This window comes from Haliotis cracherodii, unplaced genomic scaffold, assembly GCF_022045235.1.
Source record: "Haliotis cracherodii isolate W230 unplaced genomic scaffold, xgHalCrac1.p SCAF_4, whole genome shotgun sequence".
Taxonomy (NCBI): Eukaryota; Metazoa; Mollusca; class Gastropoda; order Lepetellida; family Haliotidae; genus Haliotis; species Haliotis cracherodii.
Window position 1 is genome coordinate 139,618 of NW_027266297.1, and position 22,870 is coordinate 162,487.

At 42.4% G+C, this 22,870-nt stretch overlaps 2 protein-coding genes across 3 annotated transcripts in view; both read left to right on the forward strand.

Moving 5' to 3' along the window:
* Window positions 1-7,269, forward strand: part of LOC139479838 (AP-4 complex subunit epsilon-1-like) — a 104,224-nt gene extending 96,955 nt beyond the window's left edge. Inside the window, exon 20 of the mRNA XM_071262731.1 lies at window positions 4,766-7,269. Within this exon, the coding sequence (XP_071118832.1) occupies window positions 4,766-5,293 (528 nt within the window). The 3' untranslated portion in view covers window positions 5,294-7,269. The remainder of the gene's footprint in view (window positions 1-4,765) is intronic.
* Window positions 7,270-12,487: 5,218 nt separating this feature from the next.
* LOC139479822 (low-density lipoprotein receptor-like) overlaps window positions 12,488-22,870 on the forward strand; it is a 97,418-nt gene continuing 87,035 nt past the window's right edge. For both annotated transcript variants that reach the window (XM_071262710.1, XM_071262711.1), the window contains exons 1-3: window positions 12,488-12,581; window positions 17,832-17,942; window positions 22,290-22,406. In XM_071262710.1, coding sequence (XP_071118811.1) covers window positions 12,515-12,581; window positions 17,832-17,942; window positions 22,290-22,406 — 295 coding nt within the window. In that variant the 5' untranslated portion in view covers window positions 12,488-12,514. The remainder of the gene's footprint in view (window positions 12,582-17,831; window positions 17,943-22,289; window positions 22,407-22,870) is intronic.

Genomic DNA, 22,870 nt, shown 5'->3' on the forward strand with positions numbered 1-22,870 from the left:
ACAAGTGTGTTTGACCTTGTGTGAGGACATCTGTAGTTCCAGGGTGTCAGTGTAAGTAGATGGTGTGTAAACAGAAACAAGTGTGTTTGGACTTGTGTGAGGATGTCTGTTATTCCAGGGTGTCAGTGTAAGTAGATGCTTCATGAACAGAAGCAAGTGTGTTTGGCCTTGTGTGAGGACATCTGTAGTTCCAGGGTGTCAGTGTAAGTTGACTCTATGTAAACAGAAACAAGTGTGTTTGGCCTTGAGTGAGGACATCTGTAGTTCCAGGGTGTCAGTGTAAGTTGACTCTGTGTAAACAGAAACAAGTGTGTTTGTCCTTGTGTGAGGACGTCTGTAGTTCAAGTGTGTCAGTGTAAGTTGACGCTGTGTAAACAGAAGCAAGTGTGTTTGGCCTTGTGTGAGGGCGTCTTTAGTTCCAGGGTGTCAGTGTAAGTAGATGCTTCATAAACAGAAACAAGTGTGTTTGGCCTTGTGTGAGGACATCTGTAGTTCCAGGGTGTCAGTGTAAGTAGACGCTGTGTAAACAGAAACAAGTGTGTTTGGTCTTGAGTGAGGACGTCTCTAGTTCCAGTGTGTCAGTGTAAGTAGATGCTTCATGAACAGAAGCAAGCGTGTTTGACCTTGTGTGAGGATGTCTGTAGTTCCAGGGTTTCAGTGTAAGTAGATGCTGTGTAAACAGAAACAAGTGTGTTTGGCCTTGTGTGAGGATGGCTGTAGTTCCAGGGTTTCAGTGTAAGTAGATGCTTCATGAACAGAAACAAGTGTGTTTGGCCTTGTATGAGGACGTCTGTAGTTCCAGGGTGTCAGTGTAAGTAGATGCTCCATCAACAGAAACAAGTGTGTTTGGCCTTGTGTGAGGATGTCTGTAGTTCCAGGGTATCAGTGTAAGTAGACGCTTTTGAACAGAAACAAGTGTGTTTGGCTTTGTGTGAGGACGTCTGTAGTTCCAGTGTGTCAGTGTAAGTAGATGCTCCATGAACAGAAACAAGTGTGTTTGGCCTTGTGTGAGGACGTCTGTAGTTCCAGTGTTTCAGTGTAAGTAGATGCTGTGTAAACAGAAACAAGTGTGTTTGGCCTTGTGTGAGGACGTCTGTAGTTGCATGGTGTCAGTGTAAGTAGACGCGGTGTAAACAGAAACAAGTGTGTTTGACCTTGTGTGAGAATGTCTGTAGTTCCAGGGTGTCAGTGTAAGTAGATGCTTCATGAACAGAAACAAGTGTGTTTTGCCTTGAGTGAGGATGTCTGTAGTTCCAGGGTGTCAGTGTAAGTAGATGCTTCATGAACAAAAACAAGTGTGTTTTGCCTTGTGTGAGGATGTCTGTAGTTCCAGGGTGTCAGTGTAAGTAGATGCTTCATGAACAGAAGCAAGTGTGTTTGGCCTTGAGTGGGGACGTCTGTAGTTCTAGTGTGTCAGTGTAAGTAGATGCTTCATGAACAGAAGCAAGTGTGTTTGGCCTTGTGTGAGGACGTCTGTAGTTTCAGGGTGTCAGTGTAAGTAGACGCTGCGTAAACAGAAACAAGTGTGTTTGACCTTGTGTGAGGATGTCTGTAGTTCCAGGGTGTCAGTGTAAGTAGATGCTTCATGAACAGAAGCAAGTGTGTTTGGCCTTGTGTGAGGACATCTGTAGTTCCAGGGTGTCAGTTTAAGTTGACTCTGTGTAAACAGAAACAAGTGTGTTTGGCCTTGTGTGAGGACGTCTGTAGTTCAAGTGTGTCAGTGTAAGTAGATGCTGTGTAAACAGAAGCAAGTGTGTTTGGCATTGTGTGAGGACATCTGTAGTTCGAGGGTGTCAGTGTAAGTTGACTCTGTGTAAACAGAAACAAGTGTGTTTGTCCTTGAGTGAGGACATCTGTAGTTCCAGGGTGTCAGTGTAAGTTGACTCTGTGTAAACAGAAACAAGTGTGTTTGGCCTTGTGTGAGGACGTCTGTAGTTCAAGTGTGTCAGTGTAAGTTGACGCTGTGTAAACAGAAGCAAGTGTGTTTGGCCTTGAGTGAGTGAGTGAGTGAGTTGGGTTTAACGCCGCTTTTAACAATATTCCAGTTATATCGCGGCGTGTCAGCTTAATGTGGGAGGAAAGCCCGAAGTGATGCAGGTCTCAGACGTTTACCACTTCGGTGAAACCCACGAGCACGGGTATAGTGCTGACAAACCTAGAAACATAATCGGGGCGAACCGGGATTCGAACCCTCAATCATAGGTTTCTGGCGTGCCCAAGGGACGCAACTCTGCACAGCGAATCGCGGCGCCTTAGACGACTGGGCCACCCGTGCCCCCCTGTGTTTGGCCTTGAGTGAGGGCGTCTGTAGTTCTAGGGTGACAGTGTAAGTAGACGCTGTGTAAACAGAAACAAGTGTGTTTGGCCTTCAGTGAGGACGTCTATAGTTCCAGGGTGTCAGTGTAAGTAGATGCTCCATGAACAGAAGCAAGTGTGTTTGGCCTTGTGTGAGGACGTCTGTAGTTCCAGGGTGTCAGTGTAAGTAGACGCGGTGTAAACAGAAACAAGTGTGTTTGGCCTTGAGTGAGGACATCTGTAGCTCCAGGGTGTCAGTATAAGTTGACTCTTTGTAAACAGAAGCAAGTGTGTTTGGCCATGTGTGAGTATGTCTGTAGGTCCAGGGTGTCAGTGTGAGTAGATGTTGTGTAAACAGAAACAAGTGTGTTTGGCCTTGTGTGAGGATGTCTGTAGTTCCAGTGTGTCTGTGTAAGTAGATACTTCATGAACAGAAGCAAGTGTGTTTGGCCTTGTGTGAGGATGTCTGTAGTTGCATGGTGTCAGTGTAAGTAGACACTGTATAAACAGAAACAAGTGTGTTTGGCCTTGTGTGAGGACATCTGTAGTTTCAGGGTGTCAGTGTAAGTAGATGCTTCATGAACAGAAACAAGTGTGTTTGGCCTTGTGTGAGGACATCTGTAGTTCCAGTGTGTCAGTGTAAGTAGACGCTGTGTAAACAGAAGCAAGTGTGTTTGGCTTTGTGTGAGGACGTCTGTAGTTCCAGTGTGTCAGTGTAAGTAGATGCTCCATGAACAGAAGCAAGTGTGTTTGGCCTTGTGTGAGAATGTCTGTAGTTCCAGGGTGTCAGTATAAGTAGACGCTGTGTAAACAGAAACAAGTGTGTTTGACCTTGTGTGAGGATGTCTGTAGTTCCAGGGTGTCAGTGTAAGTAGATGGTGTGTAAACAGAAACAGTGTGTTTGGACTTGTGTGAGGATGTCTGTTATTCCAGGGTGTCAGTGTAAGTAGATGCTTCATGAACAGAAACAAGTGTGCTTGGCCTTGTGTGAGGACATTTGTAGTTCCTGGGTGTCAGTGTAAGTAGACGCTGTGTAAACAGAAACAAGTGTGTTTGGCCTTGTGTGAGGATGTCTGTAGTTCCAGGGTGTCAGTGTAAGTAGATGCTTCATGAACATAAACAAGTTTGTTTGGCCTTGTGTGAGGACGTCTGTAGTTCCAGGGTGTCAGTGTAAGTAGACGCGGTGTTAACAGAAACAAGTGTGTTTGGCCTTGAGTGAGGACATCTGTAGCTCCAGGGTGTCAGTGTAAGTTGACTCTTTGTAAACAGAAGCAAGTGTGTTTGGCCTTGTGTGAGGATGTCTGTAGTTCCAGGGTGTCAGTGTTAGTAGATGTTGTGTAAACAGAAACAAGTGTGTTTGGCCTTGAATGAGGACGTCTGTAGTTCCAGGGTGTCAGTGTAAGTAGATACTTCATGAACAGAAGCAAGCGTGTTTTGCCTTGTTTTAGGACGTCTGTAGTTTCATGGTGTCAGTGTAAGTAGATGCTGTGTAAACAGAAACAAGTGTGTTTGGCTTTGTGTGAGGACATCTGTAGTTCCAGGGTGTCAGTGTAAGTAGATGCTTCATGAACAGAAACAAGTGTGTTTGGCCTTGAGTGAGGATGTCTGTAGTTCCAGGGTGTCAGTGTAAGTAGATGCTTCATGAACAGAAGCAAGTGTGTTTGGCCTTGTGTGAGGACATCTGTAGTTCCAGGGTGTCAGTGTAAGTAGTTGCTTTATGAACAGAAGCAAGTGTGTTTGGCCTTGTGTGAGGATGTCTGTAATTTCAGGGTGTCAGTGTAAGTAGGTGCTTAATGAACAGAAACAAGTGTGTTTGGCCTTGTGTGAGGACGTCTGTACACAGCACATATTGTATAATAGTAACAACAACAATGATGATAATTTTTCACTTATATAGCTCAACATATGCCCTGTGCGTATATTAAAATGGTGCTTGTCCTCGGCAACAATCAACAAGACATTGAATCATGCGTTTAATGAAAGGGTTGTTGAAAGCTAAGTTTAAGTTGTTTCTTGAAAACTTTGGCACACTTGATCTCAATGAGAAGGTTGTTCCATGTGGTTGCAGCTTGATAATGGAAAGATCTTTGTCCATGTGTTTGGTTTTGATGTTTCGGACAGAAAGTAGCATCTTGTCTTGTTAACAGAGTTCACGTTGTTGAACTCATGACAAGCGATTATAGCATTTAAAAGCAGCAACTAATAGTTTAAGGTCATTTCTTGTAGACCCTGGTAGCCAATGGGGAGGTTTCAAGACAAGGGGGATGTTCTCATACTTCCTTGTTTTTGTGACTATTCTGGCTGCTGTGTTTTGTGCCCTTGAAGTTGTTTGTGGTTGATGTTACTCAGAGACTGTTGCAGTAAAGGCATCGTGTAAATATGATCAGTTTTTGGTTTGTCTAGTCCACTCTGGTTTGTCTGCTCCAGACTAGTTACAGGCAACCAAACAAAGAATTCTTGTTGGTTTCAGGGAAGCTCAGAAAGAAGACCCACATCAGATGATGGGGAGTCCGGTGGAAGTCCAGGATGGTTGGCTGCACAGACTGACAGTGGTGACCTTCCAACAATAGACTCATCAGGATGGAGGGCCTACAGTGCCACACAGAACCAGGCCAGCTCCAGGGATGACGCCCTGGGGAACTCAGGCACTGACACATCCAGGGGTCAGCATCTCAGCATGACACATTCACCATCACAACCTGGTGTGTCCGATGTCAGAGCACCAACAACCAATCAGGATGAGGCAGCCCTTACCTCCAGCCAATCAGAGCGGAGGGAGATCTGGTTGGCCAATGAGGGCTCACCTCAGCATGTGCAATACGAATCATTATACAGTGGCCAGACTGATGCTGCGTTGGGGGAGGTCACACATTCCAGTATGTATGACGGGTTCACGGAGCAGGACAAGGATGTGTTGGGAGACATCACTGAGTCCTTCACACCGGAAACCCTGGTTCAGAATAGTTTATACAGCAGTTATTACACGCCGGACAGCTGACACTGAAATATACCAGCAGTACTCAAAACTAAGAGGCCTCATGGGGTGCTTGCAGTCTTCCCCAATAGTGAATCTAGGAACCTCCTAAATCTTGAACTTTTAACATAAGAGTTTTGACAAGGGCTCCAGGTCTTAAATGTTTAACTTCATACACTGAACCAGGCTTTAGGAATTGTTGGTTTCACAAAGGGCATATGATATATGGGAGATAGAGTGGGTATAAATGTCCCTGGTCCCCTTGTACAGATTTTTTAATTTAAAACCACACAACCGATTTGCCTCACAATAAAACTGACATCATGATTATTGCTTTCTAGGTGGTTTGTAAATGGTATCGTATTTTACCCTTGTTTCAAAAAATAGTGAAGGGAGAATCAAGGACATACTCTATCACTTTGGTCGTCACATCAGTTGGCAATCAAATTACATTCTCAGCTTCCTGGGGAGTATTCAACTCAAACTGACTTTAGGTACAAGATCATTCACAAAACCATCCCATCCTGCTTGGTACCCAATATTTGACAATGGCTGATGATATGTTGAAGCCATCTTCATGCTGGATACAATTCATATGTCGAAGGCAGATCTGCCACTGTGTGTAAGGCCACAAGGTAATGTTCTTTTAAAGGTCACATGTCAGGTACTAGTCAGTGTCCACCATTTGCCACCATAGGCTTAGCCTTTTGTAGTCTGTTGGAATGACACAATTGGGTTCCCATGAAATTACCCAGCACTTCAGTGAATGAAACACTCGTAAACATCAGGGTTAGGCCTAGTCTTCAGCAATCCTTGCTTGCTGTAAGAGATGACTAAGGATCAGGTGGTCAGGGTTGCTGACTTGGTTGATGCATGACATCATGTCCGAATTGTGTAGATCCTAGCTCATCATGTCAATCACTGTATTGGGGGTCAGATTGCTGTAATGTACCGGAGTGTGGCTTTAAACAACAAACAAATAAAACAATCAATGAATGCAAGAGAGGGTGATATCACAAGTATTCAACAGGCTTTGTGGCATACAAGAAGTACAACAGCCACAAGCACAACGGCCACAAGTACAAATGGGAATGCCAAATCCTCAAAAGACCATCCCTGCCCAACCTAAATACTCATGATAACATGTCGAAGACACTGATTTTGAGTGAGTGAGTGAATTGGGTTTAACGCCGCTTTTAACAGTGTTCCAGTTATATCGAGGCGTGTCAGCTTAATGTGGGAGGAAAGCCCGAAGTGATGCATGTCTCAGACGTTTACCACTTCGGTGAAACCCACGAGCACAGGTATGGTGCTGACAAACCTAGAAACATAATCGGGGTGAACCGGGATTCGAACCCACAATCATAGGTTTCTGGCGTGCCCAAGGGACGCAACTCCTGGTTGTCTCCCTTGATCTGTAGACAAATCCATTGCTGATAGCTGTCTCTACAAGTTGATTTGTGTTTATGGCTAAATTGGGTCTGACCAGTCTAACTACTTTACTTGACAAACCTGCCTGTCCGTTTTTAAGTCTGTACAGATATGTGTTAATGCCTAGTTTACTCCTACTTTCAGTGTAAAAGGCGACTAACGGGATCGGGTGGTCAGGCTTGCTGACTTGGTTGATGCATGTCATCGATCCCAATTGCGTGGATCGATGCTCATGGTATCAATCACTGGATTGTCTGGTCAAGACTCGATTATTTACAGACCGCAGTCATATAGCGGGAATATTGCTCAGTGCGACGTTAAACAACCAACCAACCAACCAACCAACCTGCTTTCAGTTATTTTAGGATTAAAATTAGATCTCAGTGCTCACTATCACCACCCAAAGCACTAAAATCTGATTAAATTAGATAAATAATCCAGTGAAACAAGTTGTTAAATTGGTCTGGTCGTTTAGTTCCCGTCCTCTATTTTTATGTGGATACATGCTACTCTGTGGCTGTCTAAGAAAGTCCCTGTATGTTTGTTGTCAGAATAAACATTAAAACTATTCAGCGATCATTGCTGAGTTATTGTTTTGTCATTCCTTCTTTTTGTATGTGTAGTTTTATGGAACTTATTGGTGTGAAATACAGGTCACGACCATGGTCCTAACTGACACAAGGTCAGTAACAAGGATAAACTCTGCGGATACCCTTCCATTATAACATGATTGCCATCAATCAGTATATCATCATACCATAAAATCTTTAGATTTCCGACCCGTGAAGATTCCGGGATAGAATAGGTCTTCAGCAACCCATACTTGCCGTAAAAGGTGACTATGCTTGTCGTAAAAGGCGACTAACGGGATCATGTGGTCAGGCTCACTGACTTGGTTGATGCATGTCATCGATCCCAATTGCGTGAATTGATGCTCATGATATTAATCACTGGATTGTCTGGTCCAGACTCGATTATTTACAGACCGCCGTCATATAGCTGGAATATTGCTGAGTGCGATGTTAAACAACAAACCAACCAACCAACCAACGTTAGACTTCCAACATATATCTTCGCCACTGCCAGCCATTCTGCAACATGTTTCGCAAACCGTCTCCTGTGCACAGTGCCTCTACCCATGAACCAGACAGGAAGACGTGACTTCTTTCCTCCCGTGTCCGCATGGAACGCGAGTATTCTAGCACATGTTTTGTGGTGTGATGATTCTGTAGTATATCTACAGCCATTATATCTGTCACAGGCAGATAAGATCTTCCCAGCAGAGAAGTAGCCAATCAGAGGCCAGTTGGAAACCCATGGGTATTTTGCTTGTTAGGAGCCTGTTGTTTAACATACTGTGTTTGTTTCAAAGCTTGGCATCCACTGACAATGTGTTTGACAGTCTCATTAAATTCATTGCATTATTGATATTTCATATTTGCAAAACCAGGCTTGTGCCGATTTTATATGTCCCTTTGCTTGGTTGACACTCATTTCTGTGCTATCCAGCAGTGCAGAACCATCAACAAGATCAACATGACATTGACTTTGTGTCCTACATCCTTGGCTCGTTTAAGAAAAAATTGTGGAATGCCTTGTTTTCATCCTGACGTTCTTCACAACAAGACCATCAGTCAATACAATGAGTGCAAAAGTGCACAATAAACTTCTGTCTTGAAGAGCCGCCAATCAAACCACGCCCTCCCATTATACTTAGTAAATATGAGCGATTGAGGGAATTGTGGGTTGAGCCAAGATGGTTGGGTCTATTGTCTGACATGATTCTTCGTGTGGTACAGAATAAGTATTTGTGGCTTTGGCGTTATTACTAGCGTTAAGCTGTGAACTCCAGATTTTCGTAAGTCGACATTTGTATTCTTCCCCATGGTTTCTTTTCTTTATATTGGAATTCTGTAGGTTGTCTCTAAGCTGTATCCCTAAGTACGTACAGGCCTGACCTTCCACGAGATGGCTAATAACTCCTCCCCCAAGTAAACTGACCGATCCTCCCTCTTCTACCTTGCTACGTTTCAGATGAACAATGTTGCATTTGTTGAGTCCAAAGGACATGTCAATATCATGAGGAAAGAGCTCGACAAGGAGAATCTGTTTTGTTAGTGTGGATTCGCCTTTGTCAAGAAGTTCAAGGTCATCCATGTGATGAGGTGAGCAAGAGGTGGTGGTGATCTTTGCTGAGGAGGTCCGGATAATAACCATCCTCTTTGCCAGAGAAACGCGTTAGGGATTTTGTGACAAACAGAAAAGCAAAGGACAAAGAATAACCCAGAAATGTTCCTCTTCTGATAGAAATGGGTTATGAAGTCACCACCTGCCCCTGCGATTCCATCTCAGGTTGGGTTGACCAACAATTCATAAAAGACTTACGTAAAACAAGTAGTCGCTCGTGGAGGTCAATACATTGCAGTGACTTCATAATCCAATTTTGAGGTACAGAATCATAAGATGTTCTGTAGTCTATGCATCTCATTGAGAGGTTACGATGGTAAGTTTTAGCCATCCTACTCTTGCTCCTTTGTGCTCCATATAAATAACATTGGAAGCGCAGTATGATGGCACAACGTTGTTAGGATCCGTCAAATCACCATTCTTTGGGAGAAGTATTGTTCGACCTTTTAGAACACGAATTGATCACGTTTGTCCTGGTGTAACAAATACTGTTTGACATATGAACCTTTGATATGGAATTTATCATTCATCCCAAACTGTCCACCCCTTTGAAATATGGCATGTGTTTTATCCAAATTGACATTAAGGTTATAAGTGCATTTACAAACGGACAACGTACCCAAGTCATTGCCAATGCTTTTAACTGCAGTGTACGAACCATTGAAAGACTTCGGATTCGTTACAACACCACCAACAGCACTAATGACCGTCCATGCAGTGGTCATCGCCGAGTCACCACACCAAGACAAGATCGACTCATCCTGCGGCAACATTTTGCAGGACAGATTCACCACAGCGGCACAGACAGCTCTTCAGACCATTTGCAACCATCAGCGACCCATCAGTGCTGACACTGTTCGAAATCGGCTCGCCTCCTTGAACCTGTCTTGTCGCCGTCCACACAGGGGTCCAGTGCTCACTCCTCATCATCGTCAGCAACGTCTTGCGTGGGCCACCCAACGAAAACATTGGCGGCATCAGCAGTGGAGGACCCCCGTGTTCTCAGATGAGAGTCTGTACTGCATTTCAACCGCAGATGGCAGAGTACGAGTGTGGCGGAGGAGAGGTGAACGATTTACAGAACAGTGTGTGGTTGAAAGAGACCAGAGGGGAGGATCAAGCATTATGGTATGGGGTGCAGTTGACTTCAGTCAGAAACTTGGACCTGTTGTCTTCCAGAATATTGGCCCAGGCAGAGGCTATGGAGTCACAGCCGCCCGTTACATCGACCAGGTTCTCCGACCCCACGTTGTACCTCATTTTGCAAGACTCCGAAACCACACTTCCAGCATGACAACGCCCGTCCACACACAGCCATAGTCAACAGGACCTTCCTCCAACAGCATAACATCAGAGTAATGCCATGGCCTTCACTCAGCCCGGACTTAAACCCAATTGAACACTTGTGGGATGACATCCAAAGACGACTAAACCAGATCCAACCGCGTCCAAGAAATGAAGCAGAACTCAGTGCAGCTTTCCTCAGGGTCTGGGCGCAGATTCCAATGGCGTCTGTAAACCGTTTGTGCCACTCCATGTAAAGAAGATGCCGGCCGTTATCAAGGGACAAGGTGTACACATCAGGTACTGAATTTCAGCCTCCATCTGTGAGGATCACGTGATCAGACCCTCGATATGACATTGCAATAACATGACTGACACTCAAACAATCCTTTGTGCCAAAGGTGGTTGTTTTCTGACAATTATTTTTTGCATTATTGACATTTGAATAAACAGTTCACTATTTTCTGTATTCTTGCGACGTTTCTTTATCTGTTCAGTATTTTATATTAATATATGATATGTAATCTGACTTTCCAGATAAGACTCGTGAAGATCCTGGGTAGAATGGGTCTTCAGCATCCTATGCTTGTCGTAAAAAGCCCACTATGCTTGTCATAAGAGGCGACTAACGGGAACGGATGGTCAGACTGACTGACTTGGTTGATGCATGTCATCGTATCCCAATGGCGTGGCTCGATCCTCATGATGTCAATAACTGGATTGTCAGGTCCAGACTCGATTAATTACAGACCGCCGTCATATACCTCGATTATTGCTGAGTACGGCATTAAACGAACAAACAAAATCACAAATTTTCCTGGAAAGTATAGTTTATGATGTTTCGTGTAAGTGAGTGAATGATGTTATTTTATGCTAGTGTAAGCAGTGTGACAGCTTTGTCGTAGCAGCTTGTAATCATCACGTTGTTGGTACAGGAGTGCATTGACACACAAATCAACCAGGTCACGCAGCGTATACAACAGTGTACAACATTTCCAACAAGCACGGGGAATGTGGGCCTATGCTACTAAAGCATGTCATGCAAAGTATACAACATTGTACAACAAACACAAGGAAGGCGGGCCTATTCCACTGCAGCAGGTCAAACAACGTATACAACATTGTACAACAAGTACGGGGAAAGTGGGCCTATTCTACTACAGCAGGTCACACAAATTATACAACATTGTAAAACAAGCACAGGGAAGGCGGGTCTATTCTACTACAGCAGGTCACACAAAGTATTCAACATTGTAAAACAAGCACAGGGAAGGCGGGTCTATTCTACTACAGCAGGTCACACAAAGTATTCAACATTGTAAAACAAGCACAGGGAAGGCGGGTCTATTCCACTACAGCAGGTCACACAAAGTATTCAACATTGTACAACAAGCACAGGGAAGGGGGGTCTATTCCACTACAGCAGGTCACACAAAGTATTCAACATTGTAAAACAAGCACAGGGAAGGCGGGCCTATTCTACCACAGCAGGTCACACAAAGTATTCAACATTGTACAACAAGCACAGGGAAGGCGGGTCTATTCCACTACAGCAGGTTGCATAAAGTATTCAACATTGTAAAACAAGCACAGGGAAGGCGGGCCTATTCGACTACAGCAGGTCACACAAAGTATTCAACATTGTACAACAAGCACAGGGAAGGCGGGTCTATTCCACTACAGCAGGTCGCATAAAGTATTCAACATTGTACAACAAGCACAGGGAAGGCGGGTCTATTCCACTACAGCAGGTCACACAAAGTATTCAACATTGTAAAACAAGCACAGGGAAGGCGGGTCTATTCTACTACAGCAGGTCACACAAAGTATTCAACAAGCACAGGGAAGGCGGGTCTATTCCACTACAGCAGGTCGCATAAAGTATTCAACATTGTACAACAAGCACAGGGAAGGCGGGTCTATTCCACTACAGCAGGTCGCATAAAGTATTCAACATTGTAAAACAAGCACAGGGAAAATGGGCCTATTCAGCTTTAGCTACAGCTAAATGACACGACATATTTTTCTCGTCTATTGTACTATTTTGACTATATCATGTACATGTGTTTATGAATCACTATCAAATAGTGATTTTGCCAGATTTTCGCGAACTGGTGAAAGTATCCTGTCCAGTCGGTGGCACCCGTCACAATCCCATGCAAAGGCAACCATGACAGCGTTAAGAGCCTGAATCCCATGGATACCATTGGTCCAACATCAGGGCAGGCTTGTGAGACGGCCCGCGTACATTTAGTTCTCTCCTGCCCCCTTCTCGTGTTTCACGTCGCTCCCAATCCTCCCCCTGTCCAGGCAGTACTGGTTCGCGGCTCATGGGACACAGCTATGGAGCACAGGATCCTCGGGTGGACTTTGGTTCTACTGACAGTGCAAGGTGTCACTGCACAGAGTGGTTTGTAAATAATTAAGTGTATATATTGTTTGAACAATGTACAACGTGCAGTAAATAGCTTTGGAATATATTGTCCCTTACACAAGTAATACTGCTAATGTTAAACCAATTGTGTTGTCCGAGCTGTCTGTACATTAACTTTTCCTGACATTGTGTCTTACTCTTCTCACAGAGACACCCATCTTTCCTTGTGTTGTAGATTACATCGACACCCATCTTTCCTTGTGTTGTAGATTACATCGACACCCATCTTTCCCTGTGTTGTAGATTACATCGACGCCCATCTTTCCCTGTGTTGTAGATTACATCGACGCCCATCTTTCCTTGTGTTGTAGATTACATCGACACCCATCTTTCCCTGTGTTGTAGATTACATCGACGCCCATCTTTCCTTGTGTTGTAGATTACATCGACACCCATCTTTCCTTGTGTTGTAGATTACATCGACGCCCATCTTTCCTTGTGTTGTAGATTACATCGACACCCATCTTTCCTTGTGTTGTAGATTACATCGACACCCATCTTTCCCTGTGTTGTAGATTACATCGACGCCCATCTTTCCCTGTGTTGTAGATTACATCGACGCCCATCTTTCCTTGTGTTGTAGATTACATCGACACCCATCTTTCCCTGTGTTGTAGATTACATCGACGCCCATCTTTCCTTGTGTTGTAGATTACATCGACACCCATCTTTCCCTGTGTTGTAGATTACATCGACGCCCATCTTTCCTTGTGTTGTAGATTACATCGACACCCATCTTTCCTTGTGTTGTAGATTACATCGACACCCATCTTTCCCTGTGTTGTAGATTACATCGACACCCATCTTTCGTTGTGTTGTAGATTACATAGACGCCCATCTTTCCTTGTGTTGTAGATTACATCGACACCCATCTTTCCTTGTGTTGTAGATTACATCGACGCCCATCTTTCCTTGTGTTGTAGATTACATCGACGCCCATCTTTCCCTGTGTTGTAGATTACATCGACACCCATCTTTCCCTGTGTTGTAGATTACATCGACGCCCATCTTTCCCTGTGTTGTAGATTACATCGACACCCATCTTTCCTTGTGTTGTAGATTACATCGACGCCCATCTTTCCTTGTGTTGTAGATTACATCGACGCCCATCTTTCCCTGTGTTGTAGATTACATCGACACCCATCTTTCCCTGTGTTGTAGATTACATCGACGCCCATCTTTCCCTGTGTTGTAGATTACATCGACACCCATCTTTCCTTGTGTTGTAGATTACATCGACACCCATCTTTCCCTGTGTTGTAGATTACATCGACACCCATCTTTCCCTGTGTTGTAGATTACATCGACGCCCATCTTTCCCTCTGTTGTAGATTACATCGACACCCATCTTTCCCTGTGTTGTAGATTACATCGACGCCCATCTTTCTTATGTTGTAGATTACAGAGACGCCCATCTTTCCCTGTGTTGTAGATTACATAGACGCCCATCTTTCCTTGTGTTGTAGATTACATCGACACCCATCTTTCCTTGTGTTGTAGATTACATCGACGCCCATCTTTCCCTGTGTTGTAGATTACATCGACGCCCATCTTTCCTTGTGTTGTAGATTACATAGACGCCCATCTTTCTTATGTTGTAGATTACATCGACGCCCATCTTTCCCTGTGTTGTAGATTACATAGACGCCCATCTTTCCTTGTATTGTAGATTACATCGACACCCATCTTTCCCTCTGTTGTAGATTACATCGACACCCATCTTTCCCTGTGTTGTAGATTACATCGACGCCCATCTTTCCCTGTGTTGTAGATTACATCGACACCCATCTTTCCTTGTGTTGTAGATTACATCGACACCCATCTTTCCCTGTGTTGTAGATTACATCGACACCCATCTTTCCCTGTGTTGTAGATTACATCGACACCCATCTTTCCTTGTGTTGTAGATTACATCGACATCCATCTTTCCCTGTGTTGTAGATTACATCGACACCCATCTTTCCTTGTGTTGTAGATTACATCGACGCCCATCTTTCCTTGTGTTGTAGATTACATCGACGCCCATCTTTCCTTGTGTTGTAGATTACATACACGCCCATCTTTCCTTGTGTTGTAGATTACATAGACGCCCATCTTTCTTATGTTGTAGATTACATCGACGCCCATCTTTCCTTGTGTTGTAGATTACATAGACGCCCATATTTCCTTGTGTTGTAGATTACATAGACGCCCATCTTTCCTTGTGTTGTAGATTACATCGACACCCATCTTTCCTTGTGTTGTAGATTACATCGACGCCCATCTTTCCTTATGTTTTAGATTACATCGACACCAGCCTTCCCTGTGTTGTAGATTACATCGACACCCATCTTTCCTTGTGTTGTAGATTACATAGACGCCCATCTTTCCTTGTGTTGTAGATTACATCGACACCCATCTTTCCTTGTGTTGTAGATTACATCGACGCCCATCTTTCCTTGTGTTGTAGATTACATCGACGCCCATCTTTCCTTGTGTTGTAGATTACATCGACGCCCATCTTTCCTTGTGTTGTAGATTACATAGACGCCCATCTTTCCTTGTGTTGTAGATTACATCGACGCCCATCTTTCCTTATGTTGTAGATTACATCGACGCCCATCTTTCCTTATGTTGTAGATTACATCGACGCCCATCTTTCCTTGTGTTGTAGATTACATCGACGCCCATCTTTCTTATGTTGTAGATTACATCGACGCCCATCTTTCCTTGTGTTGTAGATTACATCGACGCCCATCTTTCCTTGTGTTGTAGATTACATCGACGCCCATCTTTCTTATGTTGTAGATTACATCGACACCCATCTTTCCTTGTGTTGTAGATTACATCGACGCCCATCTTTCCTTGTGTTGTAGATTACATCGACACCCGTCTTTCCTTGTGTTGTAGATTACATCGACACCCATCTTTCCTTGTGTTGTAGATTACATCGACGCCCATCTTTCCTTGTGTTGTAGATTACATCGACGCCCATCTTTCCTTGTGTTGTAGATTACATCGACGCCCATCTTTCCTTGTGTTGTAGATTACATCGACACCCATCTTTCCTTGTGTTGTAGATTACATCGACGCCCATCTTTCCTTGTGTTGTAGATTACATCGACGCCCATCTTTCCTTGTGTTGTAGATTACATCGACGCCCATCTTTCCTTGTGTTGTAGATTACATCGACACCCATCTTTCCTTGTGTTGTAGATTACATCGACGCCCATCTTTCCTTGTGTTGTAGATTACATCGACGCCCATCTTTCCTTGTGTTGTAGATTACATAGACGCCCATCTTTCCTTGTGTTGTAGATTACATCGACGCCCATCTTTCCTTATGTTGTAGATTACATCGACGCCCATCTTTCCTTATGTTGTAGATTACATCGACGCCCATCTTTCCTTGTGTTGTAGATTACATCGACGCCCATCTTTCTTATGTTGTAGATTACATCGACGCCCATCTTTCCTTGTGTTGTAGATTACATCGACGCCCATCTTTCTTATGTTGTAGATTACATCGACACCCATCTTTCCTTGTGTTGTAGATTACATCGACGCCCATCTTTCCTTGTGTTGTAGATTACATCGACACCCGTCTTTCCTTGTGTTGTAGATTACATCGACACCCATCTTTCCTTGTGTTGTAGATTACATCGACGCCCATCTTTCCTTGTGTTGTAGATTACATCGACGCCCATCTTTCCTTGTGTTGTAGATTACATCGACGCCCATCTTTCCTTGTGTTGTAGATTACATCGACACCCATCTTTCCTTGTGTTGTAGATTACATCGACGCCCATCTTTCCTTGTGTTGTAGATTACATCGACGCCCATCTTTCCTTGTGTTGTAGATTACATCGACGCCCATCTTTCCTTGTGTTGTAGATTACATCGACGCCCATCTTTCCTTATGTTGTAGATTACTTCGACGCCCATCTTTCCTTGTGTTGTAGATTACATCGACGCCCATCTTTCTTATGTTGTAGATTACATCGACGCCCATCTTTCCTTGTGTTGTAGATTACATCGACGCCCATCTTTCCTTGTGTTGTAGATTACATCGACGCCCATCTTTCTTATGTTGTAGATTACATCGACACCCATCTTTCCTTGTGTTGTAGATTACATCGACGCCCATCTTTCCTTGTGTTGTAGATTACATCGACACCCATCTTTCCTTGTGTTGTAGATTACATCGACGCCCATCTTTCCTTGTGTTGTAGATTACATCGACACCCATCTTTCCTTGTGTTGTAGATTACATCGACGCCCATCTTTCCTTATGTTGTAGATTACATCGACGCCCATCTTTCCTTATGTTGTAGATTACATCGACGCCCATCTTTCCTTGTGTTGTAGATTACATCGACGCCCATCTTTCTTATGTTGTAGATTACATCGACGCCCATCTTTCCTTGTGTTGTAGATTACATCGACGCCCATCTTTCCTTGTGTTGTAGATTACATCGACGCCCATCTTTCTTATGTTGTATATTACATCGACACCCATCTTTCCTTGTGTTGTAGATTACATCGACGCCCATCTTTCCTTGTGTTGTAGATTACATCGACACCCATCTTTCCTTGTGTTGTAGATTACATCGACACCCATCTTTCCTTTTGTTGTAGATTACATCGACGCCCATCTTTCTTATGTTGTAGATTACATCGACACCCATCTTTCCTTGTGTTGTAGATTACATAGACGCCCATCGTTCTTATGTTGTAGATTACATCGACACCCATCTTTCCTTGTCTTGTAGATTACATCGACGCCCATCTTTCCTTGTGTTGTAGATTACATCGACACCCATCTTTCCTTGTGTTTTAGATTACATCGACACCAGCCTTCCCTGTGTTGTAGATTAGTTCGAAGCCAATCTTTTTTATGTTGTAGATTACATAGACGCCCATCTCTCCTTCTGTTGTAGAGTACATCGACGCCCGTCTTTCCTTGTGGTATAGATTACATAGACGCCCATCTTTCCTTTTGTTGTCAGTACATAGACACCCATCTTTCCTTGTCTTCTACATTACATAGACGCCCATTTGTCCTTGTGTTGTAGATTACATCGACGCCCATATTTCCTTGTGTTGTAGATTTTACATAGAATCCCATCTTTCCTTGTGTTGTAGATTACATAGACGCCCATCTTTCCTTGTGTTGTAGATTACATAGAATCCTTTCCCTCCTTGTGTTGTAGATTACATAGACGCTCATCTTTCCTTGTGATTTAGATTGCAGCACCTCCGAGTTTCAGTGCAACTCTGGCGAATGTGTATTGTCTAATTGGGTTTGTGACAATGACGTTGATTGCCTTGACCGATCAGATGAGGAGAACTGTACAGGTAAGGACAAGAGCTAACAGCAAGTGAACGGCATATAGTCTTGGATTATCACTCAGTTTCTGATAGCAAATAACAAGTAATATATTGTTCAGACCACTCACATGTGTGTGTTCACTTATGTGTTCAGTGATGTCACATTGATGTAATGTGTGTACATGTGTGTCCATTGATGTCACATTGATGTAATGTGTGTACATGTGTGTTCAGTAATGTGTGTACATGTGTGTTCATTAATGTGTGTACATGTGTGTTCAGTAATGTGTGTACATGTGTGTTCAGTAATGTGTGTACATGTGTTTCAGTAATGTGTGTACATGTGTGTTCAGTAATGTGTGTACATGTGTGTTTAGTAATGTGTGTACATGTGTGTTCAGTAATGTGTGTACATGTGTGTTCAGTAATGTGTGTACATGTGTTTCAGTAATGTGTGAACATGTGTGTTCAGTAATGTGTGTATATGTGTGTTCAGTAATGTGTGTACATGCGTGTTCAGTAATGTGTGTACATGTGTGTTTAGTAATGTGTGTACATGTGTGTTCAGTAATGTGTGTACATGTGTGTTCAGTAATGTGTGTACATGTGTGTTCAGTAATGTGTGTACATGTGTGTTCAGTAATGTGTGTACATGTGTGTTCAGTAATGTGTGTACATGTGTGTTCAGTAATGTGTCTGCATGTGTGTTCAGTAATGTGTGTGCATGTGTGTTCAGTAATGTGTGTACATGTGTGTTCAGTAATGTGTGTACATGTGTTTCAGTAATGTGTGTACATGTGTTTCAGTAATGTGTGTACATGTGTGTTCAGTAATGTGTGTGCATTTGTGTTCAGTAATGTGTGTACATGTGTGTTCAATAATGTGTGTACATGTGTGTTCAGTAATGTGTGTACATGTGTGTTCAGTAATGTATGTACATGTGTGTTCAGTAATATGTGTACATGTGTGTTCAGTAATGTGTGTATTTGTGTGTTCAGTAATGTGTGTACGTGTGTGTTTAGTAATATGTGTACATGTGTGTTCAGTTATGTGTGTATATGTGTGTTCAGTAATGTGTGTATATGTGTGTTCAGTAATGTGTGTACATGTGTGGTTAGTAATGTGTGTACATGTGTGTTCAGTAATTTGTGTACATGTGTGTACAGTAATGTGTGTACATGTGTGTTCAGTAATGTGTGTATATCTTTGTTCAGTAATGTGTGTACATGTGTGTTTAGGAATGTGTGTACATGTGTGTTCAGTAATGTGTGTATTTGCGTGTTCAGTAATGTGTGTACATGTGTGTTCAGTAATGTGTGTACATGTGTGTTCAGTAATGTGTGTACATATGTGTTCAGTAATGTGTGTACATGTGTGTTCAGTAATGTGTGTACATGTGTGTTCAGTAATGTGTGTACATGTGTGTTCAGTAATGTGTGTATATGTGTGTTCAGAAATGTGTGTATTTGTGTGTTCAGTAATGTGTGTACATGTGTGTTTAGTAATGTGTGTACATGTGTGTTCAGTTATGTGTGTATATGTGTGTTCAGTAATGTGTGTATATGTGTGTTCAGTAATGTGTGTACATGTGTGTTTAGTAATGTGTGTACATGTGTGTTCAGTAATGTGTGTACATGTGTGTACAGTAATGTGTGTACATATGTGTTCAGTAATGTGTGTACATGTGTGTTCAGTAATGTGTGTATTTGTGTGTTCAGTAATCTGTGTACATGTGTGTTCAGTAATGTGTCTGCATGTGTGTTCAGTAATGTGTGTACATGTGTGTTCAGTAATGTGTGTACATGTGTGTTCAGTAATGTGTGTATATGTGTGTTCAGTAATGTGTGTACATGTGTGTTTAGTAATGTGTGTACATGTGTGTTCAGTAATGTGTGTACATGTGTGTTCAGTAATGTGTCTGCATGTGTGTTCAGTAATGTGTGTGCATGTGTGTTCAGTAATGTGTGTATTTGTGTGTTCAGTAATCTGTGTACATGTGTGTTCAGTAATGTGTCTGCATGTGTGTTCAGTAATGTGTGTACATGTGTGTTCAGTAATGTGTGTACATGTGTTTCAGTAATGTGTGTACATGTGTTTCAGTAATGTGTGTACATGTGTGTTCAGTAATGTGTGTGCATTTGTGTTCAGTAATGTGTGTACATGTGTGTTCAATAATGTGTGTACATGTGTGTTCAGTAATGTGTGTACATGTGTGTTCAGTAATGTATGTACATGTGTGTTCAGTAATATGTGTACATGTGTGTTCAGTAATGTGTGTATTTGTGTGTTCAGTAATGTGTGTACGTGTGTGTTTAGTAATATGTGTACATGTGTGTTCAGTTATGTGTGTATATGTGTGTTCAGTAATGTGTGTATATGTGTGTTCAGTAATGTGTGTACATGTGTGGTTAGTAATGTGTGTACATGTGTGTTCAGTAATTTGTGTACATGTGTGTACAGTAATGTGTGTACATGTGTGTTCAGTAATGTGTGTATATCTTTGTTCAGTAATGTGTGTACATGTGTGTTTAGGAATGTGTGTACATGTGTGTTCAGTAATGTGTGTATTTGCGTGTTCAGTAATGTGTGTACATGTGTGTTCAGTAATGTGTGTACATGTGTGTTCAGTAATGTGTGTACATATGTGTTCAGTAATGTGTGTACATGTGTGTTCAGTAATGTGTGTACATGTGTGTTCAGTAATGTGTGTACATGTGTGTTCAGTAATGTGTGTATATGTGTGTTCAGAAATGTGTGTATTTGTGTGTTCAGTAATGTGTGTACATGTGTGTTTAGTAATGTGTGTACATGTGTGTTCAGTTATGTGTGTATATGTGTGTTCAGTAATGTGTGTATATGTGTGTTCAGTAATGTGTGTACATGTGTGTTTAGTAATGTGTGTACATGTGTGTTCAGTAATGTGTGTACATGTGTGTACAGTAATGTGTGTACATATGTGTTCAGTAATGTGTGTACATGTGTGTTCAGTAATGTGTGTATTTGTGTGTTCAGTAATCTGTGTACATGTGTGTTCAGTAATGTGTCTGCATGTGTGTTCAGTAATGTGTGTACATGTGTGTTCAGTAATGTGTGTACATGTGTGTTCAGTAATGTGTGTATATGTGTGTTCAGTAATGTGTGTACATGTGTGTTTAGTAATGTGTGTACATGTGTGTTCAGTAATGTGTGTACATGTGTGTTCAGTAATGTGTCTGCATGTGTGTTCAGTAATGTGTGTGCATGTGTGTTCAGTAATGTGTGTATTTGTGTGTTCAGTAATCTGTGTACATGTGTGTTCAGTAATGTGTCTGCATGTGTGTTCAGTAATGTGTGTACATGTGTGTTCAGTAATGTGTGTACATGTGTGTACAGTAATGTGTGTACATATGTGTTCAGTAATGTGTGTACATGTGTGTTCAGTAATGTGTGTACATGTGTGTTTAGTAATGTGTGTACATGTGTGTTCAGTAATGTGTCTGCATGTGTGTTCAGTAATGTGTGTGCATGTGTGTTCAGTAATGTGTCTGCATGTGTGTTCAGTAATGTGTGTACATGTGTGTTTAGTAATGTGTGTATATGTGTGTTCAGTAATGTGTGTACATGTGTGTTCAGTAATGTGTGTACATATGTGTTCAGTAATGTGTGTACATGTGTGTTCAGTAATGTGTGTACATGTGTGTTTAGTAATGTGTGTACATGTGTGTTCAGTAATGTGTGTACATGTGTGTTCAGTAATGTGTGTACATGTGTGTTCAGTAATGTGTCTGCATGTGTGTTCAGTAATGTGTCTGCATGTGTGTTCAGTAATGTGTCTGCATGTGTGTTCAGTAATGTGTGTACATGTGTGTTCAGTAATGTGTCTGCATGTGTGTTCAGTAATCTGTGTTCATGTGTGTTCAGTAATGTGTTTACATGTGTGTTCAGTAATGTGTGTACATGTGTGTTCACTAATGTGTGTACATGTGTGTTCAGTAATGTGTGTACATGTGTTTCAGTAATGTGTGTACATGTGTGTTCAGTAATGTGTGTACATGTGTGTTTAGTAATATGTGTACATGTGTGTTCAGTAATGTGTGTACATATGTGTTCAGTAATGTGTCTGCATGTGTGTTCAGTAATGTGTGTGCATGTGTGTTCAGTAATGTGTCTGCATGTGTGTTCAGTAATAGGTGTACATGTGTGTTCAGTATTGTATGTACATGTGTGTTCAGTAATGCGTGTACATTAGTGTTTAGTAATGTGTGCATGTGTGTTCAGTAATGTGCGTACATGTGTGTTTAGTAATGTGTGTACATGTGTGTTCAGTAATGTGTGTATATGTGTGTTCAGTAATGTGTGTACATGTGTTTTCAGTAATGTGTGTACATTTGTTAGTTCCAGCCACCTGTAGGCAGGACATGTTCCAGTGTTCGGACGCTCAGTGTTTGCCCAGCAGGTGGCGCTGTGACGGCGAAATTGACTGTAAGGATGGCACAGATGAACTAGACTGTGGTGAGTGCACGGCCAGCTTGATATCAGTTTGATGTTTATCCATGAAGGTTCCATGAACATCTACCAAGGAGTGTTTCCTGCGGGTTGTCTGACATGCTGTATAAGGGACCTAGGGTGTGATGGGTTTGGGCAATGGTACAACTATGTTGTTTGTTCAACACGCTGACGTCACACACATCACGGTTAAAATATTTCCCGCTATATATATCTGTAAGGTCAGACACTCTTCACGGCGGATTCCTACGCCCGTTACTTCCCAGAGCACAGTTGCTTATTTAAGAATAAATCATTACCTTAACTTGATTTAAAATGACCATGTAATAATACAGGTTACCATAATGCTAAGGTAATAAAACAAGAATCAGCAAATTATAACAGAGGGCAGCACCTTTCTTTGCATAGCGCGCTGGGTTTGTTTTTTTTTCAATTTAATTTTTGAGGTAAAGTAAAGTTTCTTTTGGCCG